Here is a 24446-nt window from a genome sequence, read left to right as displayed (position 1 = left end):
TTTTTGGTGGCAGCTGTGGGCACAGCGTGTGGAGCCCACCACCAGGCAGTTTCTTTGACCTCAAGTACAGTCTTGTGACTGTTTATTTTTCTTTTTTTGTATAAATCACTTTATTGAGTTCCATTTTATGTCCATCTTTTTTTCTTCTTTCTAAAGCTGAAAAAAAAAAGAGTGTGCTTCTGATGGCATTATTTGTGGTACATTCAAAGATGTGCCTTAGGTGAAGGCTTTTAAAATATCCTTCAGTACTCTTTTTAACAGTGGCTTTGACTTTCTTATGTAATTGAAGTTGAAGTTGGCATTTTACTTTTTCAAACTGTGCAGTTTAATTCATTACCCTTTACGGAGACCTTGTAAGAGGGTGGCTGCTTGCCATTAGATAAATACAACTTGCTAAGGGCATGACTCTGATTTTGGTGACTTTGCTTTAATGATGGAAAATCTAGCAATCACAGCTTGTAAACCTGGACTTAAAAATTATTAGTCTTTCTGTTATCACAATCTAGCAGTCATTTTGCTCTTCAGGTGCTCGTCGCTTTATGCTTAATTGTGTTGTGCCAGCTAGTCCTCACGCCACTCAGCGAGGTCGGGGCTGCCGTCTGCTCTGCAGGAGATGCTGTCGGACCCCAGTCTTCTCTGAGGCCCCACGGGTAGGCCTGGGAATTGAGTCCAGATGGTGCGTCTCCAGCATCTGCGCTCTTAACTGTGGGGTAGCGTACAATTTCTTACAGAGAAAGATTTGGTATTATGTAAATTATAGCATCTTTGTGAAAAATGTATGTTCATGTCTTTGACAAGTGATTTTTCTTATGCCTTAATAAAAAGCTAGTAATCAGAATGTTTATAGTGTAGCCATTATATTTTATAAACTATGTAATTTATAGTGTGTGCTACAGCACACAAGTGAACAGGATGTTTAAAGACAGTATTTTCACCTCCCTGCTCTTGGTGGGGTCTCATCTCTTATCACCATCTGATTTTGTCTCTTAGTATTTATTTAACGTTTTAACAATTTCTGTGGTCTCCACTTTCATTTTACTTGGACCAATATTGTATAGTTTTAGACCAGTGTTAGTATCAAATTGGCAGTCATTTGGATTTTGCTTGGTTTGGTCAGTGCTGTGATTTTGTATTAACTTTAAATTGTCCTCAGATTGGGAGCCCTTAGCTCACAGATCCAGGAGTGACTGTCTTTCAGGAGAGGTCAGCCTGGCCCAGCCCGCTGCTCTGGGTTTCCTCATTCCCTGTGGTGATGTGGAGGAGATTTCAGAACAGTGAGGCTAAGGACACCCTCACCGAATATTTAGTCTGCGTCTGTCTCTCTTTCTTGCCCTCTTTTTTATGGCAGGTATTTCCCATGTTTCGTGCAGTTCCAAATAAATCATGGTTTTCACAGCTGGTTTGTAGAATTTACCTCATGTCTGTTCCGCCATGGCAGAGAAATCCACTGGGATCTTGAACTTTTCTAGGAGGAAGTTTTCTGGGCTTGTGGAGAGCCCTCTGGTGTTTTCCTGCACACCCACAAGTAATTAATATCTAAATTAAGTCCTCCTCCATGGGGCCAGCCTCCTCTCCTCTCCCAGCCCGTCTGGCTGGCTGTTGAACTCCCTTGGCACTTCATTAGCTTGTCACTGGCAGCACAAGAGGCAGGCAAAGTCTCATCACCCAGTGTCCTATTTTTCAGATGTGGGAGGACAAAAGTCCCTACATTGTCAGCAGAGTTGGAACACAGCTGGGAAAGTTGCTTTTATTCCATTCTTCTTTACAGTTTAAAACTTGGGAAGTATGCTTCTGGGGATTTAGCTCAGCGGCATAAGCGCCTGCCTTGCAAGCAGGCAGTCGTGAGTTTGATCCCTGGTACCAATAAAAAGGAAAAAGACAAAAAAAAAAAAAAAAAAAAAAAAAAACCAACTTGGGAAGTAGTTCGGTTTTCTAGACAGCAAGAAAGGCAGGGAGACTTCTATCTGCAGAGGTCTCCGTATTATTCTCCTTCCTTTATCTGCACGATTACAAGATCCAGTTCCAGCAAGTTGAGGTGGAGAGGAACAGGTTATGTTGTTAAGACAAATGGCAGGTAATACAGAGAAGATCTGGTAGACCATCTTGAGCAGACTCTTATTTTACAAGTGAATTTGTGGTTCAGAGACAGGAAGTGACTTTCTCTAGGCCATAGTTAGTTCCTGGACTAGAAACTAAGTGGGTGCCTTCTGACTTTGCGCCATGGACTCTGCCTCAGATCTTCCTGCTGATAAACTCTTGAGTCCGACTTCACATGGAGAGGGCTATTGTCTAGTCCTGAAGTTTGTGGTCTGGCTTCTCACAGTGGGTGATTGGTAGCCTTGTCCCTGAGCTGTCTGATTGGATTGGTCCCAGGTTTCCTAGTAGCTGGCAGATCTCTGCTGCCTCCTGCTGCAGATACCATGCATGGCTTTTTGGCAAGGAAGGAAGTGTGATTTGACAATAAGACAATAAATGGGAAAGCCAATAAAATTTTTTGTTAGCTGTTTGTCAGATTTTTCAGAGGGGTGATGTATCCTTGATCATGAAGCACAAGCGGTTATAAGGGTGCCCATCAGTGTCAGTCTGGGGTACTTTAAAACTTCAGATTTACAGGTTCCTCTTAGCTACAGGGAAAGACTTTTTTTTTTTTTTTTTTTTTGTCTTTTTCCTTTTTTTATCGGTATCAGGGATCGAACTCATGACCGCCTGCTTGCAAGGCAGGTGCTTATGCCGCTGAGCTAAATCCCCAGCCCCCAGGGAAAGATTTTTAAAAAACAGTTCCAAATTAGAAGAAATTGTGAAGTCAAAGTTTTGTTGCTGAGATACCCCATAAAAGTTACCAAGTAAGCTCTTTTATATTAGAGGTTGAGGCAACAAAAATCCAGAGAAATTTAATAAATTAAGAAATTATGGTTATTTTGTATTAGTACAAGTCTTCTGACTTAGTTTAGTTTGGCTTTCTGTTTTGTGCTTCCTGTATGCTGACTCCTGCTTGTTTTTGTTTTGTCTTTCAGGGTATTTCTAAGTCTTACTATATTTGTCTCCCCCTTTTATAGAAAAGAAATCAAAGGTTAGAGTGAAGCACCTTTCCCGGGTTATGAATGAATGTTTGAGTAACAGTTTAAGGGTTTCTGAATCCTGAGTTTATGTTTTAAATATAACCTATACTGCATCTCTTTAATGATTTGTACTTGTTATCTGCTCCAGTAGTATAAGGTCTTTGTCTCGTATTCATTGTCAGACACAGCCACTGCTTTTTTTTTTTTTTTTTTTTTTTGTCTTTTTCTTTTTTATTGGTACCGGGGATCGAACTCACGACCACCTGCTTGCAAGGAGATGCTTATACCGCTGAGCTAAATCTCCAGCCCCACAGCTGCTGCTTTTTAAGAAGAGGTAGCCCATCTGAATCTAATAGTCAGTACTTTACAAATCTGGACCCTTAAGTTCCTCCTGAGAAGGTGTTGTTTTGAGCACATCATTGTCATTGGGAGCCCTGTTAAACATTTGCATATTGAGTCACATTAGCACTTACCTGTGTAGCTTCCCACACAGTGAAATTCTTTAAACTGTGAAAGCAGCAAAGGTGGGAAGATGAGGGCAATTTGTGTGCATGAAAAGCCTCTGAGAAGATATCCTAGTTTCCAAAAGAAGACACTGATATTTTTACTTTGGGTCAGCAGCAGTTACTGACAGATAATTTCGGTTGAAACACTTCCAAATGGTTTGAAATTTTTTCAAAATGTTGTCTCTTTTGCCTTTGTAGATTGGATATCATCAGTGTGCCTGCTCATTAGTTGCTTGTACTTTTCACAGTCTTATGTTTAGATAGACATGCTCTGTGTCATTACTTAGCTGTACTGGGAAGATAAGAAATGTCTGTGAGCAGCATACGAGCCTGTTGGACTGTGCTCCTGCCATGAGTATGGAAATACATAACGATATTTTCTTGCTATTGGTCCTTTGATATTTTAAACATAATTTTAAAATATAGTTGAAGTATTATTTTAAACAATAGGTTAAAAAATCAGACTTAGAGTTTATATTGTTTTTCCCTTTCATTTTGCTTATACTTCACTAGCAAATTGTCAGTATCTTTTGTGCCTTCTTAAAACAGATTCGTTGTACATACGATTCATCTTGGGTTTTCTTTTGGCCAGTCCCCAGTACCCAGGCCCCACACGCTGACATAAGCTGAGGACACCCTGAAGAGCAGGACATGTTTCCTGCTGCATGTGAACACCTCAGATTCGATGAGCTCCTGTAAAAGTACTTCCTAAGGAAAACTTCTTTCAAGTGGCTGTAGGAATTTTAACACCACGCAAGAAGCAGATATTCTTATTTATTTTCCTTCTAAAATCTCCATTCCTTCACCCTTTGGAATGTGTTGATCTTGAAGGTAAATTGGCAAATACTCCAGGCAGGTGGAAGCACTGGGCTTTTGCTGGGAATTTTCTAGTGCTAGATGATGTTGTCTATCTTCTGCTTAACTCTTTCACACTCACTCGATGTGGACAAGATAACTAGTGACTTATGTTTGAATGGTAATGCAGTTATTAAGATTTTAGAATTTTTAGTGTATAGAAGCACTTATTTTAAAACTAAATTTTGATTATGGAAAGAATTGAAAAGACTGTTTGGTGAAGATTACTTGAGAAAATTATTGGCCTTATGTTTAGGTCAGTTGGCACTCTATGAGGTTTTAGTTTTTGTAATGTGTAAATATGTGAATATTTTGGCTTAGTTGTATTAATGCTAGAGTGTTATTTAGATGCTGACTTTCTTGTTAGTACCTGTTTGTGTTTCACAATATTGATGTTTGTTTTGGGAAACTGGTACATGCATCTAACATTTCTTGCTTATTTTCAATCCTTTCATCCCTTTTCCTCGGGACCCCTTCCTTAGGGATATTTTATGCCATATGATTATATTATCATATAATCATATATGCCATATGATTATATTAATTCTTTTTCTGTAATATTGAAAATATATGCAAATCATTAGCTACTGGAGAAATCCAGATCAAAACTGAAGCATAAGCTGGATGTGGTCGTGTGTTGGCATGGCAGCTACTCAGGAGCCAGACACGAGATCATTAAGCACAAGAGTCCAAGACCATCCAACCTAGTGAGTTGCTATCTCACAGAAACAATAGCCACTCTGAAATGAGATGATGTGTAAACTCATGAGAGTGACTGAAATAAAAATATACATACATACATAGATGCATACAGCATCCATATAATTAATACCTGTGGATCCATCTATTGGTAGAAATATAAAACGGTGCTGCTACTATGGGAAACAGTGTTACAGTTCATGTACAGGCAAATATAGACATAAATAGTCTCAAAGCCCTGACCAGCCAGTTAATAAAAGAGTTCAGAAATCACATACTTTTCAAACCAAATTCGTTTTATAGGTAAAAAGATATGTTCACACAAAACTTATACATGCATATGCATAGCAGTTAATATTGTTACTCAGTCGAAAGTGGAAACAGTACAGGTGTCCATCAGATGAATGAATAAACAAAACGTAAAACGTCACATGTCCACCTGATGATGCATACCTATAATCCCAGTACTTAAGAGGCTGAGGCAGGAGGATTGCCCTGAGTTTGAGACTAGCTTAGGCTTCATAGTGAGTTTGAGGCCTGTCTGAACTACATAGGGACATCCTCTCTCAAAAAAACAAAACAAAAAACCCCCAAAAGTCGCATGTCCATACAATGGGATATCATTGGTAGTAACAGGAAAGGAAATGAACTATAGATAGATCCTACACCAAAATGAGTCTTGGACATTATCCAGGTTATGAAAGCCCACTCTTTATGGTTCCATCTAAATAAAAATGTTCAAATTAGTGATTTGATAGGGCTTAAAGGAGGAGGGAGATAAGGAGTAATTGCTAGTATGTATGGTATTTTGGTATCATTTAGAGCAATGAAAATGTTCTAAATTAGGTACTAGTGAGTGTTGCACATGTAAAAAGCATTGAACGATATACTTAAAGGTTGAATTATATGATATGTGAATTATCTTTCAATAAAGTTGTTAGTAAAGAAGTAATCATAGAGATACATTTGCTTCCATTACCATAAATCCTCTCTGGAGTAATACACAGTGGCTGCTTTGAAAAGAAAAGCTGCATCCCTAGTGCGGGTACACCATGTGATAATCTTACTTATTTCATGAGTAAACAAAAGTTTAATAATTATCCAGATATTAATAGCTTTTTTCCTCTCTTGATTCTACTATGAACAGGTCCTCCAGGGTTTAGATTATCTACACAGTAAGTGCAAGATTATTCATACAGATATCAAGCCAGAGAACATCCTGATGTGTGTGGATGACGCGTATGTGAGGAGGATGGCAGCCGAGGCCACGGAGTGGCAGAGAGCAGGCGCTCCTCCTCCCTCGGGGTCTGCAGGTGAGGGGCTGCGGCTCTGTGTGTGTCTGCTTGGGGGCACTGTGGCCTGCCAAAATTGACATTGAAGGTAACTGAGTCAGATGTGATGTGTAACAACTTGGTTTCAAGGAACGACAATTACACATTTCATTATTTGTTTTACTACTTGAATTGCTTACCTTTGTCCTCCATTAAAATAAACTGGACATAGTGACGCGTGCCTGAAATCCCAGCACTGCCAGGATGAGGCAGGAGGATCACAAAATTGAGACCAGTATGGGCAAATTAGAGAATTATTAGCTAGACCCTGTCTTAAAAAATAAAAAGGGCAGGGGCTGGGGATTTAGCTCAGCGGCATAAGCACCTGCCTTGTAAGCAGGCAGTCGTGAGTTCAATCCCTGGTACCGATAAAAAGGAAAAAGACAAAAATAAATAAATAAATAAATAAAATAAAATAAAATAAAATAAAAAGGGCTAGAGATGTAGTTCAGTTCAGTCTTCACTCCCCCCACCCCTAAGCACCTTTCCTCCCCACCAAAGACCACCTGAATTCTTGGCTGCTGCTTCATCTGTACTTGAACGTTTCCTTGTGCTGCCTCCTCCCCTTGGAGAATATAGAAACCAGATTCTTAAAGCTGGCCCGCAGTCACCAGAGTTGCTGCAGCTTCAGTCTTGTTGGAATGCTGCGTTCTCTTCAGCTGTCATAGCTGTGTCAGCATGAGCCAAAACAGTGCGCTGTGATTGAGTTGTGAAAGGCTGAAGTGTGTGCGGAAAGAGGTCAAGTGAGAGCTGAGCATTGGCAGCTGGAGTTTTACTTCTAAATGGTGCCAATAAGACCTGACTCTGCTTTTGCGCTTGCTCGTTTTGCACTTGCCCGCACCCCGCCTCGAATGTTGTCAGGCCGATTTACAGAGGAAAGCACTGGGACTCTGGAGGGATGTGCTCTCACCGTGTCTCTTGTGCTGCAGTCAGTGTGATTTAGAGCACGGAATCAGTCAGTCAAGCTTTTGATGATGGTAGGAGTCGCATGTGATTCTAAGAACCATTGGGGCAACTGCTGTACTATCAATTTATGGTAGTTGTGTAAGACTTGCCCAATGGATTTCAAACACAGATGTGCATCGTCTCCTCTTTGTTCATTTTATTCTCTATAAACAAATTTGGTTTGTTTATAGACAATATGAACTGTTCTCCTTGATATATTTTGTTTTTTGTTTTAGTGTTTGAGACTAGGTTTCACTGTGTATTCTAGACTGGCTGTTGAACTCACTGTGTAGTCCTAGGTGTCCTTAAACTTATGGTGATCCTCTTGTTTCGGCCTCCTGAGTGTTGGGATTATGGGCATGGACCACTACACCTGGTTCTGTTTTTAAAAATTGTCAGAGCAGGCAGTTGTGAGTTTGATCCCTGGTACTGATAAAAGAGAAAAAGACAAAATATATATATATATATATATATCAGTCAGTGCTTTGAGACTGATTGGTTTCAAAATGACTCAGTATAAACAGCTTCTGCTGTGTCCTCTTAAGTCAGTCTTTTTTTTTTTTTTTTTTCTTTTAATAAAGTTCCTCTAGAAAATCCCTATGATAAACTCTGGGGTTGGTTGGTGTATGTTTTTATGAGGCAGTAATTATTAAAAGGCAGTTATTGCTGGATGTGGTGATACATGCCGATAATCCCAGTTACTTAGAAGGCTGAGGCAGGAGGATCACAAGTTCAAGGCCAACTCTGGTGATTTAGCAGGTCCCTGATTGACTGATTTATTGGATCCAGGAATTGAATTCAGGGCTTCATGCTTGCAGGCAGATGCCGCACTGCTGAGCTAGATTCTTGGGCCAAGGCCCTGTTTAAAGAAGTAACAAGGGCTGAGGGTATAGCTCAGTGGTAGAACATCCTTGAGTTTAATTTTCAGCCCATCAGAGAACAAAAAGTAATTATTTCATTTTGCTATTTGCATTATCTGAAGATATGTATGTTTCTCTCTAAACATCCATTTTGTTTTATTTTGTTTTAGTGAGTACGGCTCCACAGCAAAAACCTGTAAGTACTTTTGCAGAATATTTATTCAGACTATCAAATGGAACTATTTATTATTGAGCTTTTCAAATTATAACAGATATGTTAATCAATATTAAATTAAAAGTAGGTGTGTTTATAAAGACTTTATATCCTTAATTTAAATTGAAAGGATCTCTACAGAACTTGAATAATCAAACATATTGCAAGATCGGTCTTAACATGCTTTCTAGGGACGAGGGTGGCTGGGCTGGGAGGATCGTGAGGTGCTGCGATGAAGTGGCAAGGTGACTGTTCCAGAGTCACCTTGCATTACTTGTGATGGGCAGGCATCCCAGTTACCTGTTTTTCTGACACGGTTATGCTAACATTTTTCTCAGCTAGTTGTTTAAATATGAGAGTGTTACCTATTCCATGGTTCTGTCCGAACCCAGTGTCCAACAAGTTAGGCCTCAGTCTGTGATTTAATTGCGGGTGTGAGGGCCAAGGAATGCTTGGCCTGCCCAGCCCAAGGTTCCGAAGCTGCCCCGGGTCCTCCCTGGCCCACAGGGTGGGTTCCTGATCCTTGGGGTTTGGGAGGCACTTATCCTGGAACTGTGTGACTCAGATAGATGGCTCCTGTCAGAGGCAGACAAATACTGTGGGTTATTTCTTTTTTACCCTTTTGCTTAGTGTGCTCATTTCTGAGAAGTCATGTGGCCCGCTGTTGCTAACAGCTCAGTACAGGAGAGGCAAACTCAGTGCTGCCGACCACCTTGGGCAAGCTTTCCCCTTTTAAGCAGTTAGGAGGCTGGAATGTGCTACTTTGTGTATAGAAAGCAACTCATAAAATTTATAAAAGGACCTTCTTGCTTAAAGCTGAGTATTTCGGGGGCTAGGGATTTAGCTCAGCGGCATAAGCGCCTGCCTTGCAAGCAGGCAGTCGCGAGTTCGATCCCTGGTACCGGTAAAAATGAAAAAGACCAAAAAAAAAAAAAAAAGAAAAAAAAAGCTGAGTATTTCAGGACATTCATTTTTCCTAGAATTTCAGTGGTGAAACCTGACTGATCTCAGCTATGTCCCGCAAGTGCCAGACCTGATAATAGACCCAGCACCTGATACAAGCCAGCACTGCTTTCTGTTTTTCCAGAACCCTAACCACAAAGATGGATCTTCTGTCTGGGCTTGTGAATTTTATTCAATATGACTTGATAAGTTAGCATTTGTTGGTATTTGCCATGCTTTCAGCACTTGTACTGTGATGTGGTAGTTTAAAAAGTGCAAACTGACCCATAGTCTTTTCTTCACATATTGTAGATAGGAAAAATATCTAAAAACAAGAAGAAAAAGCTGAAAAAGAAACAGAAGAGGCAGGCTGAATTATTGGAAAAACGCCTGCAGGAGATAGAAGAATTGGAGCGAGAAGCTGAAAGGAAAATAATAGAGGAGAACATCAGCTCGGCTGTACCTTCCAATGCGCAAGAGCACGACTTCCACCCGGAGGCGGAACTGAAAGCAGCAGGCTTAGAGGGGCCCACCGAGGGAGAGGCTGCCAAGGACAGCGGTCAGTGGGGCCTGGGGAGGAGGCCGCAGGGCTCGTGCTGCTGCTGCAGAGGGGCCGGGTGCTCTACTTCCTTGTGCTGCACGCTAGGCTTCCCGATGTTAACTTGTGTCTGGCGTGCATGTTGTAGTTCTCAAAAAGTGACTGCCTGAGAAGTGCTGTGTTTCCATCGCGCTGACCATAGCCTTCTTTCGTTTAAGAATTAACTTTGGCCTAACAGTAATGCGGTGCAGACCTTTTTCTGAAGATTGTGAGGCAAAGGGTAGAAGTCCAACTTTATTTATAAAAATACTTTCCCAAGAGTGTTTTTTGTTTCCTTTTTTATTAGTATATATTTGTGATACATAATCACTACATTAATTTGGGAAGTTGGTTCAAAAGCTTATTTTATTTATTGTTGAGATAGAGTTTTGCCATGCAGTGCAGACTGGCCTTGAACTAACCTGTGCAGCCTAAGCTGGGCTTGTACATGCAGAGCTCCTCCTCCTTCAGCCTTGAGAGTTCGGGGCTGCATCACTAGACCTGGCTTCCCGAAAACTTTTCCCAACAAGATTAGACCACTTCTTAAGTAAGTGGAAGTTAGGATTTAGAAAACCTGATGGTTTTACCCTGAGAACGGGGAGGTATTGACTCTGTGGTACATAAATGAAGCACATTAGAAAGTGTGTCATGCTGAGGGAGGGCAGTGCCGAGTGCCTCTGCTGAAAGAGAGTGACAGTTCTAATTGCTGTCCTGTCAACTTTTAAGGTGAAGCTGAAGACCAGGAAGAGAAAGAAGACGCCGAGAAAGAAAATGCTGAGAAAGATGAAGATGATGTCGAGCAGGAACTTGGGAGCACAGACCCTACGTGGATCGAGTCACCCAAAACAAACGGCCACATTGAGAACGGCCCGTTCTTACTAGAACAGCAGCTGGAGGACGAAGAGGATGAGGAAGATGACTGCCCAAATCCCGAGGAGTACAACCCCGATGAGCCAAACGCAGAAAGTGATTACACGTACAGCAGCTCCTACGAACAACTCAATGGTGAATTGCCAAATGGACAACATAAGATTCCAGAGTCCCGGTTCCCAGAGTTTTCCACCTCACTGTTTTCTGGGCCTTTGGAATCTGTGGCCTGCGGCTCTGTGCTTTCCGAGGGATCACCGCTCACCGAGCAGGAGGAAAGCAGCCCATCCCATGACAGGAGCAGGACGGTTTCAGCCTCCAGTACTGGGGATCTGCCAAGAAGTAAGTGTCCTCTCCCACCCTGTCTGCTCCACCGCCTGCGGAAGGATTTGGCGGAGGTGGTGAAGAAGCCTGTGTGCTAACCATTTGCATTCTCTTGCTTTTGTACTGAGGGGCAAGTGATGTGCTTTAAAAATACTTTGTGCCACTAGGCTTTCTCTCCCTCTGTGTAAATGAAACCCAATTTGTGAGCTTCTCTTGTTGTTAGTCAGTGATGTCAGCCGATTGGCAGAACCCTGCACTCTAGCAGCTTTGCCACTCTCACCTCTTCCATCTGATAGTGCTGCATTTAGTTTCCCTTTTGTTTGTTTTCTTTTCAGGAGAAGGTATTTGTTTTGACTTGGTAGAATATCTGCCCATTCTTTGGCTGTATTAAGAAAGAACTGTTGTCACTTATTTTGACAGTTGCCCCTGATTCTAGAACCCTGCTTCTGATAACTGGCCCAGGATTATAATTTTAAAAGTGGCATGGATTTAAACATGGTGCGAGGTTGCAGATTGGCTCTTGTGTTCTTGTCTACCTGAGGCCATCTTATCTTAAGCAAATGGGACGACAGGGAAAAGCCCAGAAACCACCTCTGTACCCTGTGCTGACGAGTGCCTCCTACCCCGTGGACTGATGGGCAGCCCTAGGCCTGCTGTGCCCGAAGATGGTGCGGCCCACCCCTGGTGCACCTCCTTCTGCCTGGTGGGCACCTTCTCCACAGCGCCGGTGCAGTGCTGGCTCACTTTTCATCTGATTTGTAGACATGTACAGCTAATAGTTTACAAGGTAGCTTTTTAGTCGTTATTTTGCAATGGCAGCTTGGGGTAGTGGCTTCAAATATATGATACATGAAATTAAATCCCAGCTCAAAACTTAATGGCCATATGGGACTTTGGTTTTGTTACCTTTCTAAGCCTTAGTTTCTTCCTCTAAGGACAAAAACGGTTACCTCTATGTTGTATCAGATATTGTAGATAAATATATAATGTATTACTACTAATAATGCATGTGAAGTTTCTCAGTGAAAGTCCTGTGATTGAGCAAGGGGCACGTTTCCGGCTGCTCTGCTGTGTGGTCTGGATCGGCGGCCCAGGCCAGGTGGCAGGTTCAGTAAAGTCATTTGCTAGTAACTCATGGGATCCTTAGCACAGGGTCCTGGTACCTGGTCCAGCTTTGTGTTATTCACACTGGAAAGGTAGAGTGATATAGGTTTATGCCTAGAAAGAAAAAATTCTCACAGAAAAAGAAAAGTGAAGAGAAACTGAAGATTGTGGTAAATGAGCCAAGCATGGTGGCATATAACTATATTCTTAACACTAGGGAGGCTGAGGCAGGGGGATTGCTGCAAGCAAGGCCAGTCTGGGCTGCATAGGTAGCTCACAGCCAACCTAAACTACATACATGTCTCAGAAAAACCAGACAGAAAAAGCAGTCATGGTGAACGGGTGATGAGGGAAGCATTCTGAGTGAGGAGGGTGTGAACTCTTTCTGAAGCAGATGCACTCATCACGTTGCTTGTCTGAGGGACACTTGAGCACCACGGCTGCAGTAGGCACCTTCTCAGATGGGTGCAGGGCTGTGGCCACTGGGCCCCACTTCTGCCTCCTGACCTGACTTTGCCCTCCACTGCTCTCAGTGGTTTTCTGGTCATTTCCAGGCATCTTCCGCGTCAGTGTCCCCTGATCTCTGGTCTCAGCCTGTTCTCCCGACACAGCAGTCTCTACCCGCACCTGCCCGTGATTCTGCGGCCCTGATGACCCGTCCCTCTGGTTTACTCAGTCTGGTTTACTCCTGAGTCCCCAGCAATGGGCTGGAAGTCCCACCCCTGAAATGCTCTCAGGAGCAGGCCTTGGCCAGGGCTCTCCAACTCCTCTAGAGAGCCCAGATCATCTTAGCAGCTCTCTTGTGCTGGAAGGTCACTTTGCCAGCAGCTTGAGTCACAAGGGGACTTGCGGTGTCACACTGGAAACCAGGATCATCCCACCCACCTGCCTGGCTCAGTGTGCTATAGGCTGTGGTCCTCCGCAGGGCTCCTCTTCCCTTCGCACCAGGGACTCGTTACATCATACCAGTGCCTGCTAACTCTGGGCTGCCCTGCCAGGGTCTTGGGGCGTGGACGGTGCAGAGGCTCCTCTTGGCTCTGCACAGTCTCCAGCTGCTGTCCCCTCCTGCCTTTCCAGCTGCTCTTCCAAGCTGGCCAAGTGTTCTCCTGAGAGCACAGGCAGGTCATTTCATTCCCCAGCTGCCTCGGTCCGGAGCAGGCTGGAAGGATGGGAAGTGCGCATCCGCGGCAGTGCAGGAAGGAGCTTGGAGCTTAGCACTCTCAGCTTAGTTTCTGGCAGATTATCTTGAAAGAGGAGTACAGTGAGCAGCTGTTTGCCACAGATTCCATACTAACTATTTGCCACATTTTTTTTTTTTTAAATTGGGGTAAAGGCAGCACTGCAGACTGCACTCAGGGCCTGTGCTCTGCCCATTCCCTAGTTTTATATTTTAAGATGGGATCTAAGTCACTGAGCTCCTATAGTGGGCTTGAAACTGAGATCCTTCTGCCTTAGCCTCCAGAGTGCTGAGGTTATAATCTACAGGCTTAGGTCAGTTTACTTTATGCTGAAACTGTGTGCTGTAAATATGAGGACCCCTCACTCCTGAATATTTCAGCATCCCCTGAAAGGCGAATTGAGACATTTTCTCTATCATATTTATCACTATTGTGTGCAAGGATATAAATTACTTTATAGTATTATCTGTAACTATTCATTGCTTACAGCTGGGGCTGCTGCTGGGTGGCTCTGATTGGAATGTATTGGATCCTGCCATCTTGAACCTCCAGGAGTACCTGCGTGATTGTCCATTCTTGTCCATCCAGCGGCATGGGACAGTCCTGTGGAGTGGCTCCAGCCTGTGGGAAGATGCTAATGAACTAGAGAGTGACTTCTGGCTGTGTTCAGCTCCTCTGCTGCTCTCCCTTTCCACAGGGCAGGGCACAGTCCCAGCTTTGATCTGCCAGTATGACATGCACCTTGTCCCTGATGGGCCCAGCCTCTCACCCAGGCATTGGGCCTCTCCTTTCAGGTTCCAGCTTGGAATCTACTGACCTTGGGGAGCCTGCTCTGGTGAACGATTGCTGGGAGCTGGCTACCTGGTCCTTTGTGGACATGAAGCTAGCTTCCCTGAGCGTTTGGGTGGGCCCTTATCTACAGAAGAAAGGGGACGTATCCAGAATAGTAAAGGAAGGTGGGAGCTAGACTGAGATGTTTGGAAGAACTTCCATGCCAGACTGGAGGATGCAGACTTTCACAGAGTAATTTGACAGCTATTTAAGGCTGAGAACAACAGGCAGGGTGCTCTTAGGTTACTAGTGGCTAGAACCATAGCACCCGCCTTGGCTTGTGACTGCTGAAGGTACAGACCCTGGGGCACTGTGGTCTTGTTAGCATCACCTGAAGCCTCTGTACAGCACCCTCCTTCCCCTCACCCTCACAGTGTCATCCAAGCCTGTCAGCCCTGTCCGGCATTTCTTCCATCTCGTCCCACTCCTCAGCTGTCATTCTGTCTTGCTGTCTCTTTAAAACATGTGCTCCCGGTGGCAGGATACACCTACAATCCCATCACTCTGGAGGCTGAGGTAGGAGGATCACTGTGAGTTTGAGGCCAGCCTGAGCTACATAGTGAGTTCAAGGCCAGCCTAAACAATGTAGTCAGACCCTGTCTCAAAAAAGAAGGTTAAAAAAAAGACAGGTACTCTTTATCTTCTCCTCATCCCCAAATGATCTAGAACAGATTTCTATGGCCTGGGTGTCCCTCATTGCAGGCTACCATTTGTTCCCTGGTTTCCTGGTCACATTTTGGTGTTACGGATGTCTCTCTACTCATGTCACTCTCATTGGCTTCTTCCCAAAGCTTTTTAAAATTGTGGGCCTGGGGCTATAGCTCAGTGCAAGGTACCTGCTTGGCAAGTGCAAGGCACTGAGTTTGATTCCCAGTTCATACATACATCTTCTCCCCCTCAGGCTGTTCAGGCCTCTCCTTGAATGTAAGATCCTCTGAAAGACCTCTGCTGACCAACCTCTTCATTATCTACTTCCCTTCTTTGCTTTTTCTTCATAGAACATATGGTTTCCCAACAGTGTGTCTTAGTTATTTTTTTCTCATTGCCAATACAAAATACCCGATACCAAAGTTAAAGTAGGAAAGGTTTATTTGGCTCACAGTTTGTAGGGGTTTCAATCCATAACTGGCTGGCTCCGAGGCAGGGCAGCGTGGCAGAGGGGCGTCGCAGATGAGAAACAGTTTCTTGGTGAGCAAAGGCTGCAAAGCAACGAAGCAGCGAGCAGCCAGCCACAGGGAGAAGCAACAAGTGGCAGGGCGGCGGCTGCTGCTTTCTGCTCCTTTTTATTCTATCTGGGCCTCCCACCCTTAGAGCAGGGGGTAATCACACCAAGAAGCATGCCAAGTCAACCAGGAGACTGCTTAGTAAGCACACCACCACAGCTCCCTAGAGACAGCTACCTCTGAAATAGCCCTGCCCATGCCCAGCAAGGCTTTGCGGGGACAGCTCGACGGGAAGGCTAACAGTCTGTGAATTGCTCATTTACTTACTTTTTTGCCCATAGTTTCGGATAATACATGAGATTCTAGCTTGATGTCACCTGCATCCTGCTGGTTCACAGTGTCACAGAGCACCTGGCCCCCAGAAGGGTCAGGTGATGGCTTGGAATCTCCTAGGTGTTCTTTCCTTGGGTTGGTGCTGACCCTTCTGCAGTTGGCACATATTCATGCTTCCCGGAAGGACTTGTGTGTTCACAACAGGTCTTGTGCGCACGCAGGCAACTGTCTCCCCTCTCTCTGAGGAGACTGATGTGGGAGTGTCACCTCAAGATGTCTTTATCAAAAATCCACTTCAGAGTCAAGACCTTGCTGAAACCGTCTTGCTTACTTCATGGGAGCAGAGCAGATTTGCAGGCTTTTCATTTGGAAAGGGAAACACTGCCCATTTCTGTTTGTTTTTATGTCATCAGTGGGAAGGGAGTGTGGTGGCCAATCTCTAGGCTCGGCTTAATGGAGGAAACCCAGCCACATCAGTGGTTCTGTAGCAAGCACAAGTATCTGTGTTTCCGTGGGCCTTACAGAGTATTGCAGGCAGGTACCTGAGCACAGAACCTGTCACACTGAGAAATCAGAAATACAAACAAAATCCCTTTCCCTCCAGTTGTGTTCTTATGCAACTAAATTTTTAAGGTAAATTACCTGGTATTATTTAGGGCACATGGTGAGTAGAATAACTATTTACAAACCTAAACCAGGAGGATAACAGCGTGTCACAAAAGAGACTTTGCTTGCTGAACACGAGGGATAGTAAATGCAAAGAAACTGTATTTAAATGTGTGGTGATGGTGTCTCTGATGGTGTTTCTTCATCATTGAATCACACAGTTCTTAGAATATGGGTTTTTTTTTTTTTTGTCTTTTTCCTTTTTATCGGTACCAGGGATCGAACTCATGACTGCCTGCTTGCAAGGCAGGCGCTTATGCCGCTGAGCTAAATCCCCAGCCCCTAGAATATGGTTTTAAAATCAACAGCTAGGAGTGGGTGGCAGGTTGCGGATGGACTCCTTTCACTTGAGTGCTCTCTGAGAGCCGCCAGCTGAGTGCCAGTCATGGAGCGAAGCAGAGTGTTCCAAAGTTCTGGGGCCATGGGGTGTCTAACACAGTTTTGCCCTCTTTCTTGAATTATGTGGCCAAAAGACACTTAGTTCATTTTAGGAGTGCCCAGCTTTGTATAAGCAGAGGGACTCTCCCAAAGCAGGTGTCTAGTGTTCTGCCCTGACCAGACAGTTCTGCTTAATCTTTAAGTACCATTTCTCACTGGCTTGTGTAATAAAAGTGACAGTTACATTTGAGTCTCACTGGAAATCTAAGCTCATGTGGCAGTTTGTGGTTTGGTGGTGGAGATGCTGACTTGGCCTCAGGTCTTCCCTCTGGACCTCACACTTCTTGGCTGGCCAATCAAGGCATGACTTAGACTTAGTTATCTGGAAGGTCCTCAGCCCAGGAAGCCCTGGAAGCCTGGCCTTTGCCTGTGGTGGAGATTCTCTTGGGTCACTCTGAAATTGAGAGTGACTAGAGGAAGTAACAAATTCATGTTTGACCTCTGAGATTGCCTTTATGCCCCAGGCAATGTGGGAGACCTCTGGAGTCTTTCATGTCTAGAACTAAGCCACATAGATTGGTACCCCCCTTGAATCTGTGGTAATCAGCTACGGTCACAAGCTTCAGGAGTGGTGGGGCCCAGGACTCTGGCAGTCGGCCGTGTCGGTGAGCTGCACTGACAGCAGTGCTCTGTGGACCTCTGAGTGTCTCACAGCTGCGGCCCGTTAGGGAGCCAGGGCTGGTCAGATGAGGAACAGCCTGTGCCATGCACAGTGGACCCCTTGGGGCAAACCTGAGGCAGAGGAAGAGAGGAGCAGGAGGACGGGCAGCGTTTCCTGGGCAGTCTAGGTGCGCACTCGTGTGGAAAGAGTTTCAGAGATGGAGGCAGAAAATACTGAACTCTTGTCTAGTTCAGCTGAGCAGGATTCTGAGTCCTTATGATTCCAGATCTTTTTACAGAGGGAGGTTTTATACCTGGCACACATTGTGTGTTCACAGGGACCACTCGTGTCCATCACTAACTGTCATGCTGTTTGCCCATCCAGCAAAAACCCGGGCGGCCGATTTGTTGGTGAACCCCCTGGATCCTCGGAATGCAGATAAAATTAGAGTAAAAATTGCTGACCTGGGAAATGCTTGCTGGGTGGTAAGTAGTTTTTTTTTCTAAAACATGTTGTTTATGGTCTGGGCCTAGTGGAGGCTGGGGCAAAAGAATTCTCATAAGTTTGAAACCAGCCTGGGCACCATAGTGGGTTTAAGGCCTGCCTAAACTGCATAGCAAGACCCTGTCTCAAAAAAAAAAAAAAAAGCTAGGCATGGAGTCGCATACCTGTAACCCCAGCACTCAGGAGGCTGAGGCAAGAGAATTGCCGTGAGTTTGAGGCCAGCCTCAGCTACCAAGTGAGCGCAAAACCCTGTCTCAAAAACAACAACCCAAAGACCTGTTGGCCATGATTCTGTGATTCTGGCAGATGACAGCACTCTTCCTTTCCTGATGTCTGTGTTCCTCCTTGGTGATGTGCCTGTTCCCTTGCAGCACAAACACTTCACCGAGGACATCCAGACGCGTCAGTACAGATCCATAGAGGTGTTGATAGGAGCGGGCTACAGCACACCTGCAGACATCTGGAGCACGGCATGCATGGTAAGGGCAGCGGGGCTGTGAGCTTCGTGTCGCCTGGCCCTTTGCTTCCGTGTTTCTAGGGGTGGAGGGCTGAGGCGCTGCCTGGGCTCAGCTTCTGAACGTGAAGCTCAGCACCAAGGCTGGGCATGGAGGAATGAGGAGCATGCGCCTCACTGGGTTGCCTTCATGGGGTCTGAGTCTGTCTTGTGAGTGCTGGGCACTACTGAAGGCCCCGTGCAGCCATCGAAGGTGGTGGCTCCTGGGGGACATCCCATTTTTCTGGAACGAGAGGCGGACTGTGAGACGACCGCTCTCTCAGGAGGCTGGCACCTGCCAGGTCGGCCAGACGTGTGGCCTCCTTATCTCTTTGCTGGTGTGGGAGGGATTCCCCATAGGCCAGGGAGTGGTCTCTCTTCATACAGTAAAGTCCAGAGTGGATCTGGACTGCGAGAGACTTGCGGTCACCTCTGAGACAGCCATAGGCACCTCAGCCTCAGATGGCTTCCAGAGAGCACAAGGCGCCTTCCTGGGGCAGTTCCTCCCTGCTGCGTCCTGAGCTGTGTTCCAGCCTTCATCCCCTGCTGCCCATCTGTGGCGTGATAAACATTGCTGTCCCTTTATCCCCTCCCGGCACCCTAAGGCTGACTGGCCACCTTCCCCTCGGTAGGCTTTGCTGTCGCTCTTGAGTGAGCCAAGGTGGGGCGTGTAGCTGTGGCCTGAAATTGAGAGTGACTAGAGTAAGTGACAGATTCGTGGAGCCTCCTGCCTGTGCTATTTCCTGGCCTCCGGCACCTGAAGGAAAGGGCTCCTGTGTGGGGCTTTCTGGGACTTCTCCCCAAAAAGAAGCCGCCCAGGATGATGGGAGGTTGTGTGGTTTGGAGCTTGACAGTTCTTTTGAGTACGCTATAATTTTTGTGTTCTTTAATTTGGAATAAAAGTATTGTTTTAAGCAGATAGTAACAGACAATAGAAGAAAAAAGCTGATGTTTTGTGTCTCTGGGGTAGCATGATCTATGGCAGTAAAGAGGGCCAGGTAGCTCTGATATGCTTTCGAGCCCCTTATGGCTCTGAAGGATAATGTAGATAATAGTTTTTAGATTACTAAAAATGTTAGCTTTTTGGTGAATGTCACAAGGCAAAGCCCTGCCTCAAAAGGCATGGAGAGTTCTGGTTGATGGAAGTGGCAGGTGTGGTGGGGGCTTTGAGCATGGTACTGTTGTGCAGAGATCTGGAACAGCCAGGCTGTGGGGGCCTGAGCCCCATTTCAGGAGGCCAAGCAGCCCTGTGCCCAGTCTCATGGAAGGCCACACATCAGGGCTGCCCTGAATTAGACTCTTCAAACTCTTTGAATTCCAAAGTCTTGTACTTCTAATTTTGGATATTATGTTTCATGATATAACCAGAAAAATAGGACAAGGTCACAGGTGTGGGCATAGACAGGACAGCCTGAGACCAGGCTGGCCATCTGCCTCGCGCAGTTAGGGTCCATGCCACACTGCAGCCCCTTGTCTGCCATTGCTCTTGCTGTGGCTGTGCTTACACGGGAGCCCGTCACAGTAACCCTGACCTAACCCTGACCCAGCTCCTTCCCTGGCCCCTCCCAGGCATGCAGGGGGCACCCTCGGTGCTGCAGGGGCTGCTTGTGAGGTGGTTTCTGCTTATGTGGTTTTAAGAAGGGCAGACCCTCCTTCATTGCCCCTAAGGGCAGCAGCCAACAGGTCTCTTCCTTGTTTTTTTCTAGAGAACGTGGCAGATCGGAGCTTAAAAATATTGCATCATTTGATGCAAAACTGGATCTTTTAATGTCAGGCCTTAACAAAGCTGGAGACTGTTCTTGGTGATGAATCCTGCAGCCCATGCACAGCACGAAGTCAGTGAGGCCTCACTGTACAGCGGGTATGCGTGCCCCTGCTACTGTCAGGGGAGCCTCTTGAGTGAGAACACCAGACAGTCGTTAGAGTCTGCTCTCCTCTTGCACGGGCACTGGATTGTTGCAGACGTAGCTCAGTGGTGTAGGACCTGGATTCGTGCGGGCTGAGACATTTCCTCTGCCTGCATGGCTCCCAGCTCCTGGTAGGTAGCTTTGCATGGGCTCCTCAGTGGATCCTAGGCAGTGCTGCAGCCTCCAGAAGAGCTTCACCAGACCTCTTCACCGCAGCACATTATTTACTTAGAACTGAGAGCATTTCAGGAACCCCTGCCCCCCAACCTGAGGATAGCACTTGTTTTGGGGTAAAGCTCTTGTAAAGGGATGGGCTGAGCACAGAAGGAAGTCTCAAGCATTTCAGTAATAATAATTGTATTGGAAGGAACTTGTGAAGTGCAGAGGCCCAGGGTATTAATGTGTGTGGGCCCTTTAGCCTATGTCGTATTAAGAAAACCTAGTCATGTTCTGCAGAACTAGGAGTAACCACTTTCTCTCTTGCTTTTTTTTTTTTCTGTCTTTTTCCTTTTTATCGGTACCAGGGATCGAACTCACGACTGCCTGCTTGCAAGGCAGGCGCTTATGCCGCTGAGCTAAATCCCCAGCCCCCCTCTCTTGCTTTTTAAAGCAATCATCATGTAAATAGACTTGGTTAAGCATCTGCCTGTTGGAAATGCATGGGATTTGTCCTGTTGTTTTTTGATTTTAAAAACATAAGATTTGGGGGCTGGGGATTTAGTTCAGTGGCATAAGCACCTGCCTTGAAAGCAGGCGGTCGTGAGTTCGATCCCTGGTACCGATAAAAATGAAAAGGGCGAAAAAAAAAAAGATTAAAAAAAAACCCAAAAAACATTGGATTTGAAGCTGGCCATGGTACCACACATCTGAAACCAAGGCAGGAGGATTGCAAGTTTGAACCCCGGCTGGGGTGACTTAGTGACTTAGCAAGATCCTGTCTAAAATTTAGAGAAAATAAAATTTAAAAAAAAAATTGCTGGGAATATAGCTCAGTGTACTACAAACCAAACCAAAACAAACCAGAAAGCCACAGTAGTCAGCAGAGCAGTATCACCTCTGTCTCTCTGTGTTGATTCCAAGTTAAACTTATAGCCTTGAGACCTGGCAGACTGAGGGGTCATGGGCAGAGTCAGGGAGCAGCTCTCCTTGGCATCCTCAAGCGCACTGGGGACCATGAGGAGGGTCCTTCTGGGTTTCTTTTGCTTGAGTCCGAAATGAATGAAATGAGAGTGAAAGTGCCCTTGATGCCTGAAGCACGAGTATTGTTGCTGAGCAAAGGCAGCAGCCTCCACTGTGCAGGCCGCTCAGTGCCTTGGAGGGGGCAGCCCTGGTGCCGAGGGCCCGTTGGGCTCCTACCCTGACCTTGCATGCCACCTGGCCTGCACTTAGAGCTGTGGTTCTGCTTCCCACAGTGTAAAGAGAACATGCTGCTTCGTCTTCCATGTGAAGAGATGTAAAAATATCCTGGAGCTTCTTTGGATCTTTTGGGAGAAAGAATAAAGAGACTGAGCTGTTTCAGGAGGTGCTTTGGTTTGCCTGAGAGGCTCTGAAAATGCAGTCCCCAGGGGAACGAGCGCTGGCTCGGGCAGACCACAGAGCTCCTGTGTTGTCTTTGTGTCCTAGGCTTTTGAGCTGGCAACCGGAGATTACTTATTTGAGCCACATTCTGGGGAAGACTATTCCAGGGATGAAGGTAAGTTGCTGCCTGCAGAGCACCGCAGTCTGGGATTGCTCCTCACCCCGACCTCCAGAGAGTATGACGTTGACTGCTGAACCAGAGCCATGCATTGGTTTTCAATTTCCAAATTCACACGCTTTTCCCTTGAGTTTGAAGCCCCTCAGTGCCAGCAAATGAGCAGCGCCTACTCGGCACAGGCAGCTCGGGAGAACCCTTGGCCCCTCTCCTCCCAGCCTTGTCAGTGCAGAGCCAGTGGCTGGAGAGGACAGGCACAGCAGGCCCCAAAGCCTCTCCGTGGGCCTTTGTCCACTGAGCTCTTGCCCAGTTTGCTGTCCTCTCTGGGAGCTGAGTTGAAAACCAGGGAATTCAGGCTTGAATTCCTTCTGTAATCCTGACCATCTCCATGCTTACTTGCTTGCAATGCTGGGGTGACTGGGGGAGCTGGTGTCAGTCACTGCTGGTGCTCCAGATGGTGCCTGATGCCTGCCAGCCCCACAAGCCTCTGCATGAATTGCTGCAGACATTGTTGATTTGAATCAGTATCTGATTTTTTACTAATTTTACTTTTCTCCCTCCTCTTTTATCCCATCCTTCCCTCTGCCCCTCCCATTCCCATATCCTTTTTTTTCTCTCCTCCATAGACCACATAGCCCACATCATAGAGCTGCTAGGCAGTATCCCAAGGCACTTTGCTCTATCTGGAAAATATTCTCGGGAATTCTTCAATCGCAGAGGTAGTACCTCTTCTTTTTGAAAAGCGCCACGATGCAGACAGAAACACAGTAGTAGCTGCTGGTTGCAGCATTAATGGTTTCAAAGACATTTCTTCTAAATTTTAAAGCAACTCAGAAGAACTCCTGTGCTGATTTAAAAGTTGACAAGAAGCCCAAGTTTGGCCTGAACTGCAGTGACCCTGTGCAATGGCCACTGCATGGTGCCCGGGACGGTCCCCAACCCAGCCACCTGGGATGAGCGTGTGTTTTTGCTCTTGACCATTCTGGTCGCGCTGTTTCTGTCTGCGCGGGCGACGGTAGTGTCTGCATGCAGTGTACTGATTAAACTGTCGTGTGTTTCTGTTTTGCTGGCAATGTTTCCCAATGCAGATCACATAGCATTGATCATTGAACTGCTGGGGAAAGTCCCACGAAAATACGCTATGTTGGGGAAATATTCCAAGGAGTTTTTCACCAGAAAAGGTAACGGTATTTATGCAACACTACTTTTCAGCATAAGCCTCTCCCAAAGGGAGAAATTGTGCATTCATGTCTGAGCAGTGACGAAAGCTCTGGAGTGTACACCTGGGGAAATCATCTGAGGAAAGTTCTCAGGAAACAAGCCTGCATCATCTGGTGCCTGGGAGTGAGTGTGAGCAGACGGCCTCCCTGCAGTCTTCTCCCTCTGCCTCTTACCTCTCTTGCTGTATAGACGGCACCAGTCTGTTGCGTCAGATCCCTGTGAAAAGCACTCTTTAGGAGGCCTTCTGAAAGCAGCGGGGCTTTCTTTTGTCTTCTCTGTCACAGACCCATTGTGGGACCCAGGCAGCCTGGAGCCTGAGCCTGAGCCTGCTCCGTGACCTCCTGCACTGAGTGGAGCGGGCGTGGCATGTCATGTTCCCGGCTTCCTGTCTCACGGTTGCACAAGTTAGTTTTGTGGCGCTCGCTGCCTTCCCTTGCGATGCCTGCAACAGCTATTTCTCTGCCCTGTGCAGTCTCAGTTAGTGATCAGGTTTCAAAAATACCCAGAAGCCCCATGGAATATTTTTCCATTATTTGAGACTTTTTGGAGAGCCCCTTTCACATGCTGTTTTCTTTTGTAGTAAACTCCAGCTTAGATTTGTTTTTGTTTGCAAACTCCTTTAATAAAGAATTTTTGAAGTTGGTTTGAGTGTAGGACATCGTGGTTCTAGAAATTTTTTAGACAGGGTCTCGCTATGTAGTTTAGGCTGGCCTTGTACTCATAGTAATCTTCCCGCCTCAACCTTCCAAGTGCTGGAATTACAGACCTGCGCCACCACGCCCTGTATCCCCAAATACTTTTATCTCACACTCTGGTTTTGCCAAATTTGTAGAAGCATTTTGTTTTTGTTTTTGAGATGGAGTCTTGTTGCATCACTCAGTTGCCCAGGATGTGCTTGTACTTGAGATCTTGCTTCAGCCTCCTGGAGTGCTAGGAATGCTGTTGGGTGCCACCAAATCTGATTTTTATTTTCTCACGGAGTAAAGTTCCCCTCTCCACATACAGACGCACATACGCAGGCCGACACAGTGAAATGGCTTTGCTGGGAAGCCATGTCCCACAGTATACTGCAGTGGGGCATGTCTCGGAGTCTCTGCATTTGAGGTCAAGGTAGTGTAAGAAGGTATCAGATGAT

At 45.8% G+C, this 24446-nt stretch overlaps 1 protein-coding gene across 15 annotated transcripts in view; it reads left to right on the top strand.

Annotated features, from left to right (window-relative positions):
• Nucleotides 1–24446, top strand: part of Srpk2 (SRSF protein kinase 2) — a 225596-nt gene that overhangs the window by 191021 nt on the left and 10129 nt on the right. For 11 of the 15 annotated variants that reach the window (XM_063237900.1, XM_063237893.1, XM_063237881.1 and 8 more), the window contains 9 exons: nucleotides 6267–6432; nucleotides 8426–8451; nucleotides 9724–9970; nucleotides 10715–11197; nucleotides 17878–17978; nucleotides 18369–18476; nucleotides 22021–22090; nucleotides 22717–22809; nucleotides 23179–23271. In XM_063237900.1, coding sequence (XP_063093970.1) covers nucleotides 6267–6432; nucleotides 8426–8451; nucleotides 9724–9970; nucleotides 10715–11197; nucleotides 17878–17978; nucleotides 18369–18476; nucleotides 22021–22090; nucleotides 22717–22809; nucleotides 23179–23271 — 1387 coding nt within the window. The remainder of the gene's footprint in view (nucleotides 1–6266; nucleotides 6433–8425; nucleotides 8452–9723; nucleotides 9971–10714; nucleotides 11198–17877; nucleotides 17979–18368; nucleotides 18477–22020; nucleotides 22091–22716; nucleotides 22810–23178; nucleotides 23272–24446) is intronic. The other 4 variants (XM_063237883.1, XM_063237910.1, XM_063237930.1 and 1 more) reach the window with 2 other exon arrangements.

The sequence above is a fragment of the Cavia porcellus genome, unplaced genomic scaffold (genome assembly GCF_034190915.1).
Source record: "Cavia porcellus strain 051 isolate PalLab524CR breed Dunkin Hartley unplaced genomic scaffold, mCavPor4.1 scaffold_2, whole genome shotgun sequence".
NCBI classification, from domain to species: domain Eukaryota; kingdom Metazoa; phylum Chordata; class Mammalia; order Rodentia; family Caviidae; genus Cavia; species Cavia porcellus.
This window is presented reverse-complemented; position numbering and strand designations above follow the sequence as displayed.